Genomic DNA, 9305 nt, shown 5'->3' on the forward strand with positions numbered 1-9305 from the left:
CAAAAGGGAAAATGCAATTTATCATCGGGCAATGGCAATTTTTGTACAAATGGGAAACGTGTCAGACATGCTTAATTTTCTTGTAACTAATGGTACAGACACGGTCAGTTCAGCAGTTGTTAGTTTAAAAAAAAAAAGATTTTCTGAGAAGATCCATGGGCGATCGTGGCTCAAGAGTTGGCAGTTCGTCTTTTAATCGGAAGGCTGCCGGTTCGAGCCCCGGTTCGGACAGTCTCGGTCGTTGTGTCCTTCGGCAAGACACTTCACACGTTGCCTACTGGTGGTGGTCAGAGGGCCCGGTGGCGCCAGCGTCCGGCAGCCTCGCCTCTGTCAGTGCGCCCCAGGGCAGCTGTGGCTACAATGTAGCATCACCAGTGTGTGTGAATGGCTGAATGTAGTGTAAAGCGCTTTGGAGTCCTTAGGGACTAAGTAAAGTGCTATACAAATACAGGCCATTTACCAAGATTCAGGTTGGGTGGGGGCCTCTGTCTGGAGTTTCTAACTTCACTGTTGACTTCGGAAATTTAGGTTAAAAAAGAGAAAGTTTACATTAATCAACAAAAACTTTGTTTGATAAATGCGGGAGAGTCTGGGCCGTGAGCTTCCACAACTTTTTCTGTAATTTTACACATTTATCATGTAGAAAAACTGAGGGGTGCTGTTGAAATGTGTGTAGTTAAACACCTTCACACAAGTGGATTTTCACTTTAAGTGGGCTGTATGTAGCCCTCTATGCAAAATGAGTTTGACATCTCTGGTCTACACGCTGGTGGTGGCAGAGGTGAAGCAGGTGGAGACTTAGACAAGGACCTCTATTTGTGATGGAGAGGAGGTGGGTGGCATGATTGAAAGTCTGAAAAGCAGAATGACTGAAAGGCAGTGAGATTTTAAGCACACAAGACAGAAGCTGATTAGCTCATAGAAGGTGGATAAGGTGGCGACTGGGTCAGAGTGATGACAAGTTTGACAGCGTGAGAACCAGAAGTGATGTAAAGAATAGATTAGCAGCTCAAACACCCAGGAATGCAACCAGATGTGTCAATACAGGTCCTTCCTACAGTTTGGTATTAACAAATAATCTTGACATAAAATGTAGCTGCCATGATGTCAGCCATTGCTTTCTGAAGTCCCGTCTTAAAGCCTTTAAATGAGCGTTTCCATTTTTACCATCCTGGTTTCAAAAAAATCAGGCAGAACAAAAGCGGTTCTGCCTGGGATTAGTCGTTAGCTAATAAGCGTGCACTTTCATACCACAGATAACACTGTTTTACATAATAGACTTCATTTTGTATTCAATCTGTTCCAAAACGAGTGACTAGATCAAAAACTCATCAGTAGAGGTCAATACAGAAAACAGTTTTCTCATTGACTTCCATAGGATCAAAGTCTTTACTAATGGTGAATAGTTGTCCTTCTCTACCTCTGCGATGTAGTAACAACCACCTCTCACCTAATGTCAGGTGAAATTGGTTTCAGCCATCCCACGATCCAAGCTAGATTACATGAAATCTAAAACTGCTTTAGTAATCATTTCTAAATTAATTTCAAGGAAAAAAATACTGAGTGCCAGTTTTTGAATTTGAATTAGAACATATGCAGCATCTTTGGGTTTTAGGATGGCTAGTCAGGGAAACAGAAAAATCTGAACACAAGTGTTTGTTTGACATTTTCTAAACCAAATAATTCATGAATTATATGTGAGGAGAATCTGAAGCTTACTCAATAATGAAAATTATCGATGTTTGAAGCTCTAATTTCAGCTTCCATTTACTCCGTGTTTCCTTCCTGGACTTGAAGTCAGGGTGAAATAATCTCCTCCTCTAAAAATGACCACAGTTATATTAGTAATAATATTATAAGGCGCTGACTGGTCGAGTTTCAGTGAAAAGGTCGTCGGCCTCATAAGCTGGTTCACCATTTTATTTTGAGAGTACAGTGTAGGTTACCATTTACCTTTAAGATTCCACAGGAACCAATTTTCAGCATGATTCATAGATATCTGGCCCAGAGTCAAGGTTTTTTTTCCTCCTTAAGGCGCCAAACGTCTTATTCTGCCCACTACACGTCTCTGAATCTCAGCAGGAGGCACAGATTGCTGGCCATCATATCCTAGTTATTACCTGTAAAACATTTCACAGAAACTGCGAGACATTTTGCTGTAATTCAAGAAACATTTTCTTTCCTCCATTACCTCTGACTTCCAAAGTTGTGTAGTTTCTACCCACAGTGTGCGATTGTTGCCATGAGCTGCTTTCACCCACTGTTAGTCTGCATGCGTCGGGGACCTGCACACTAACACGTTTGCTTTTAACCACAGAGACACTACAAGCCTACAGTTCAGAGATGGTTTTAAAAATGTGATTCATGCAAACATAAGATTTAGATTAATTCTAATATAACACTGAGTCAGACATTTGTGTTTATTTTCTGTGTTCATTGCAGAATATATGCAAGATACCTGCTGAATTAATGTAAATGAGCCCCTCTGCTTTATACCTGTGTTGCACTGCCCCCCACAGTCCAAAGTGTGCAACTATGATTTTGTGGATGGTTGCAGAAACATTTTGACACGATGCTGTATTTGATGAGAGGGTTCTTTTTCATTTCTTTCTCTGTGAATGAGTCCATCACTTTGTGACTAAAACCATTCAGCTTAAGGCATCTGGTGCGGATGGTAAACACCTGTTATTCACATTTCTTTGTTCTCAGAAATGACCGATTTTTGACTGCCAAAACCAGGGGTGTCAATATTTTATCATGTGCAGCTCAATTTGCCCTTAAATGGACCACACCAGTGAATCAGAGTGTTTCCTAATAACCTACAGTATTGTGCAATAAGTAAAACCCCTCGTTTTACTTCCAATGAGCCAGACTTTGGTGAAAACGCAACTTTCTTTCGGATAAGCGGAGGAAAAAAGGATAAGAGGCAGGCCTACAAAACAATCTACAGGAGATGACTAGTGTCTGAAAGCCATGTCTTTAAGAAATTAGGGAAAATGTTTGGCTGAACTATGCCAAATTACACAAGAAATGAACTGAGAATAAGTAAAAGCAGCTCTCAGGAAGTGATAAATTCAAAAATCCAAATTTTGGTTCAAATGATTCTCAATATGTGCAGAGGTCAGAGAGGTACAACAGTGTCTATAGCCATCTTTAGAACACGATGGAGGTTCGGTCATGGTTTAGTGCTCCATTTCAGCCAGCAGTGTCCATGATCTTGTTAAAATTGACAAAAACATTATGCACAGAGAAAAATGATCATTTGTATCAGCACGTGCAATGCTATCTGGAGTTTCATTTTTCAGCATGACAATGGTTCCGAGCCAGTGCAGTAAATGCACACCTGGATAGAAAAACACACACTGGAACACTATCAGTCATAGACTGGCCTCCCAGAGTGTGGGATAACCATGACAGAGAGCAGAAAAAAGGCAGCCAATATCCAAGGAAGAGCTTTAATTGTCCTCTGAGAAGCCTGTAGAAGTATTCCTGAAGATTACTTACTGTAGTTCCATTTATGTTTCAATAAATCTCGTGTCTCACGTTCCCTGGCAAAATACAAAGAAATGAAGTGTGACGCAAGACGTTTCACTGTACTATATTAAAAAACATTAAAAACAACTGTCAAGTGTTTCCCACAATAATCACCTGGACATTGTCTTGTAATTAAAACCCGAAAAGTTCGATTAATTCTCACACACACACACACACAAATTGTTGTTATGGACCAACAATTTCTATGGTAAATATGAAAAAGTGTCATTTAATAGAATACTAGTGGTAAATACCTGTCATTGGCTCGGTCTGTGATTTACTTATATTTTCATACATCCATATTTTCATATAGGATGCCAGATGTCTTCGTCAGTGAGAAATCTGTAAAACTGAACATTGTTGCATTGTAGGAAACTCAACCGAACGCTTATGTTAAGAGGGAAAATTCATTTTTAACCTGCTCTGATTTCCTCCATGAAACTGAGGCGTTCTCACCTTTCATCTTAGCGACCTCTTTCAACTTCACGCAACATCCCTCCTGAAGTTTTCACAACAGCTCTGTTTTTTCAAACCTGGAAATTTTAAAGCTGGAGGGATTTGATTTTAGATGCACAGTGATTCTAATTGTGTACAGTTAGTAGAGCTAAAGTTATTAGGCAAACAAAAATTTACTTTTTTTTTAAGTCAGCAATGCAGTAAGCTAGAATTTCTCCAGTTTCTTGATAGCATCATTGTAGCATTATTCTTTGAAAGTCTGTTTATAGTTTCTCAGAATCTTACACTTTAGAGATCAAATGATCAAAAAATAATAATCAGAATAAGGGAGAGAAAAAGTACTAGTTAGGCTATTTGACAAATGGACCTATTAAAATTCTGCTGTCAAGTATCAAACTCAGTATTTTGCTGTTGCCATCTGCTTGTTTGAAACAAAGACATGACAAATGAGGGGCAGAGAAACTGAAGGATACTCCACTGTCATGAGCTGGTGACTTTTTAGTCACGTAGCAGAGTATACCATTCTTTCAATTTCAAATGTGTTCCAATTGAAAGACAAAGTCAGACATCCGGACTTCCCAAATTTGAGCTGGAACGTCCCTTCAAGTCGACTTCCTACTCGTAAAGTCAGCGAAGCCACACCAACCACGTCTTTCCTATCCAAGAGGGGAGGAGTGTATAAAAAATAAAATTAAAAAAAAATAGTAAAACTGTAGAACATGTAATCTGTGCCTCCACCATCATGTATTTGTGACTCACTAAACCATACAAAGAGTAGCAAGTAGGCTCTATCTTGTAACATTTTCCTCACTGCTACTACTGACATCCAACTTCTGAACACAGCACAATTTTCCTTTTTGACCCTAACAGGTGCTATAATATATAAAATGAACACCATGTTGTATTAAATAAGACTTTAAATTACCGATTTACGCCACAAACATTTCAGGAAAGCACTTACTGAGGTCACAGATCAATAAAACAAAAGGGACATCACCTCATTAATTTCATTACATTCTCACTTTTTTTTTTTTTTTAAACGCTGAAGGCCATTGGGAAGAACGCAGGTTTAAGCCTCTCTTCAGATCTTGAAGCTACAACATTCTTGCTCTAGTGAAGCAAGTCTTACACCACTCACCCTATCAAGGCTTTTTTGTCTCTAAACTCAAGCAGCTAAAGTTGGTTCATAAATAACTCGCAAAACAAGTCCTCTGAATTATTCAGCCTCATTTCTGGTTTTGATCCCTGTGGTTAAAACCCCCAGTACAACAATAATCCATTAACCTTTTACACAGAGCATAACTGCTAAATGTGTGGCAAACATTGTGCCCGTCTCTCCCTTTATGTAAGTACACCATCGTAACAACATGCACGTTCAGGAAAACACTCCCAGAGAAAGCAACTCTTAGATGAGACACATGCTGCACATTAAGCAGCAGGAACTGGTGGTGGTTTGTAAGCAACTAATAAGAAAAATGAGAGTCTAGTCACAGTGTCAGACAACAGATGCAGTATGACTGCCACTGGAAGAACACCAACTGTGCACCATAATGCCACAAGTCAGCTGTCTGGCACACAAGTCTATTTTGTGAGATCACACTTTAATCTAGCGGGGTTTGCCACACTACAGTACGACAGGTAAGGCAAGCTTCTTTTATATTAAAAAAAAGTGTACATTTGCCAATTTGAAAGCAGCTATAATTCGCACTTAATTGAGCAGCACAATAAGTCAGTCTTGGGTCCAAGGCTTTTTTTTTTTTGGGGGGGGGGGGGGGGGGGGAGACGACTAACTATACAAACTGAAAAGATGCAATTTTAAAAAAATAAATAAAAAATTGCATACTGACTGCTACTAACTATAGATGAGACCAAATATTGGCAAGGTAATATGCATCGTGAATAGAAAATTTTAATGCTACAGGCATCAGTGTGTTATCGGATTATTTTAGCCCACACAGCAGAACCATGTCAATTTATCAGGATTATAGAGGCTAGCCTGGTTCAGAATGGGCCTCTGGGGGATAACTTCCACAACATTAAGTGTGATTGATCAGCCTTCAGTTGATGTGTAGGTGGATGTCAGCTGGAAGTCACCGACATTATATACATATTTGGAGAAGATGGAGTTGCTGTTTCTTTGCAATCATTTTGTATGGGTTATTTGCCTTTTGGGGAAACATCAAAACTCCCTATGCAGTAAAAACCTTATCAAACGCATCACTCATTCAGTGCTTCAACCAATGCAATAAGTTGTTCATGGAGATGTTTTTTTCAGGATCTGATGGAGTTCAAGTATTAAGGTTTGCATACTATGGTGCAAAAGTCAGTTAATTGGTAGGTTTCCAGTTATGAGCTCCAAAAATCTTGTTGCTTCTTCCTGTAGCAATTGTGAATTTCAAGATAAGCCATCGAGTGCTTCATACAGATTTGTTTCCTCACATAAACTGACACCAAAATAGATTTATTAAATTCAACTCTGCTCGAGCTGAAAATGTCACAAAACTCCATGTTGTAAAGATTTCCCCCCACCAACCTCATTCAGGTTCATGCTGCATTTGAGATCAGTAAACCAGCCACTTTGCCACTATCAAAACACAAGTCCACATTAAGATTTAAAAGATTACATTTATTTCAGAAAGGGCAAAACATTTCATAAATACTGAGCAGCTCATTGGTATAGACCCAGACATTAAGCCAGAACTAATATACATGCTTGAGAAAACTGGATCAAGACTAGAATCTATCCAACTCAAATGCAGGCTTTCCCTCATCTGCATATGGCAAAATGTCATTAAATGCCAGTCTACAGTGTCATTTTAACCAAGCAGCAACATGAGACTTTGAAACCTTGATTTGTGGCTTCAAAGTCCAACTCAATTTAGGATCCAACTATTCTGCTAGAGCTCAACCCAGAAAGCACTTATAACTCAAATGGTTGATCAAGTTTCACTCCCCACATCTTACAGCAATTGTTCTAAAAAGCTGGAAAAATCCAAGCATGTTCACAAGATGGACAGGTTAAGTCAAAAAGGACAGTTTAAGCTGAATTGAAGGTTTCTGGCAAACGTCGTGTTGCTCTTAACACATGCAGAAGTCTTTTCCCCCAAATAGGTGGGTCATAGTTTTTTCCTTCAACACAATCCATTCCATAATCACTGTTCATAAATGCAGCAGTCCTTCTCCAGGTCCAGCATAATCAGCCGACATGGCAATCAGAGCATGGTGATGAGTTGATATGCGACATGGTAGACTGATGTCCCTGAAGGACCCAGAGAATCTCCTTTATGATTTTGGGTTGGGCAGAGGGCGTCGGAACAGCAAGATGTGTGGCTCTGGAGGAGGAACACCAAGAAAGTTTCATTATCTTGTGCAAAGTAGCAATTTAAGTCTTGGGGGGGGGGGGCAAGCACATCTCTTGTAACTCTTAATTAAAAATAGGGCGTGCCAGCCGTTTGTTTGTTTGTTTTTTTAATTTGGGCCACAAAATCCAGTAGCAATGACATCTAGTCTGCATCACCTCAACTGCAGAAACCTAAGTTTTAAATTACTTTGTTTATTTAAATGTTAAATTATTCTCTTCTGTAAAATTAAATTCCTTGTTTTAGACTACTGATTGGTCACCTACGCCACCTGGTCATTCTCAGAGCTTTAGTTAAAGGTAACGTCACAGAGTGAGAAAAACAATAGTGGTCAAAGTGATCAGCTGCAGTTTTAGTCTAATTGTGAGTTGGCCTTTGCTGCAAAATGATCACCATGAACTATTACAACTTGTCTCAAGTTTCAGTTCAATATGATCAACAAGCTACACCACCATACACCCACCAGCAAGCACAAATTACCAAACCAATATTTAAAATCATGACGCTGTCAGTTATTACCTGGTTGGTGAATCATGTAATGCACCCATCCTTGACTCTGTTGGACACCAAGGTTTCTCCACTCGGTCTCCGACATAAGATGGGTTTTGGGAACACGCTTGGCAAGCTCTTTGGGTAGCATTACATGCCTGCGGGGGGAAAAAAGGTAGTATTACATTCTCAACGCAGTTGCGTTGGGCATTAAAAAATACTCATGATGTGTCGTGTAATGAGCTGAAGCCATCTTCTTCAAAGAGTCATCTTAATAAACCTTAATGTAACTGCATGTCGTAAAAGCATGCCTTACGTACCTGTACTCGTATTTGTCGTCGTCATATTTGTCAGAGTAGTAGATCTGTTTGTGAGACATGGTGGTACCCTGTGGGAAATGTGTTTTAAACATTAACGGTCACAATTAGAGAAAAAGGAAAGAAGCTAAAAGAAGGCTACATGAGTGTAGCTATGCTATATCCGTTCAAGCTAGGTCGACGAGACTTTAAAACATGTGTGCGTATTTATCGTCTTAAAATCAAAGTATGTGTTGTTGTCAATGCCCAATACGAATAGTTAAGTTTAAGAACTTACCTTTTGTTTTGTTTTTTCTAATTAACTTTCCCAGAGATTTTTAAAAAGCCAACTATTCCAGTTATTTCGCATCCGACAGCGACGATTTGTTTGCTCTCTCTTTGTTTCCCTCTCGAATGTCTGCGAGCCCGCTTTTCACCGTTCAAATAGACCTCGCCTCGTCCTATTGGTCAATACGACCGAAAAACTCGTCTGCTATTGGTTACTTCTATCTGTCGCAGGACATTAACGTAACTTCTTTGATTTCCTAATTCGTCATCAGGGTGGAAAAATCTGGGGAAAAAACAAAAAACAAAAAAACAAACATTCCATTTCAGTCCAAAGTTCGACCACAATTCTGTCCTGACATGCTTTGGTGTGATTACATAACCAGTCCCAGACTGAGCTTATAATCGTTTTTAGCGGTGATATCGTGAGAAAGTTTTAAGCCTATTATAGTTTTTGACACTGTTTTATTCAATTGAGAGAAAGGTGACGTCAACAAGGTTTCTTCTTATTTTAGCTCTAAATTTTTAACATTTCAAACGGTTTTACTTCAGTTCGTTTCCATGCATTTTCTCATTGTATCTTAGTTTTTATTTTATAAGAGTTTATATTATACAAGTTTCCGTATTTTTTTTTATTAGTAGTAGTAGTAGTAGTAGCAGTAGTAGTAGTTTATTTTTTTATATAATTAAACAGATAACACTGTGAGCATGTGGAAGAGAGCCTGGAGAGGTGGAGGTCTGCAGGTAGTAAAGATGGATGACTTTTACATACTTTGGGATCAACCGTCCAAAACAATAGACTTTGCACAATAGAGCTGAAGAACGTGTAGGTGGAGAAGATTGATATGTGAAGAAAGAATAGCATCGAGAATGACGGTTAGAGAGG

General features: G+C 39.2%; 1 protein-coding gene across 1 annotated transcript; it reads right to left on the bottom strand.

The window, feature by feature from the left end:
• Positions 1-6595: 6595 nt before the first annotated feature.
• Positions 6596-8589, bottom strand: cks1b (CDC28 protein kinase regulatory subunit 1B). Its single transcript, XM_004549067.4, has 4 exons — positions 8433-8589; positions 8159-8226; positions 7869-7996; positions 6596-7322 (listed from the first exon to the last, which is right to left on the bottom strand). The coding sequence occupies exons 2-4, from the start codon at positions 8215-8217 to the stop codon at positions 7273-7275; spliced, it is 237 nt and encodes a 78-aa protein (XP_004549124.1). The 5' UTR covers positions 8218-8226; positions 8433-8589; the 3' UTR covers positions 6596-7272.
• Between the last annotated feature and the right edge of the window lie 716 nt (positions 8590-9305).

Source organism: Maylandia zebra, linkage group LG22 (genome assembly GCF_041146795.1).
Source record: "Maylandia zebra isolate NMK-2024a linkage group LG22, Mzebra_GT3a, whole genome shotgun sequence".
Classification (NCBI taxonomy): domain Eukaryota; kingdom Metazoa; phylum Chordata; class Actinopteri; order Cichliformes; family Cichlidae; genus Maylandia; species Maylandia zebra.

Coding starts and splice junctions, on each gene's coding strand:
- cks1b (XM_004549067.4), bottom strand. CDS start 8,217: ATGTCTCACAAACAGATCTACTACTCTGACAAATATGACGACGACAAA. Junction 7,997..8,158: donor GACGACAAATACGAGTACAG/GTACGTAAGGCA, acceptor TTCCCCCCGCAG/GCATGTAATGCTACCCAAAG. Junction 7,323..7,868: donor TTACATGATTCACCAACCAG/GTAATAACTGAC, acceptor TTCCTCCTCCAG/AGCCACACATCTTGCTGTTC.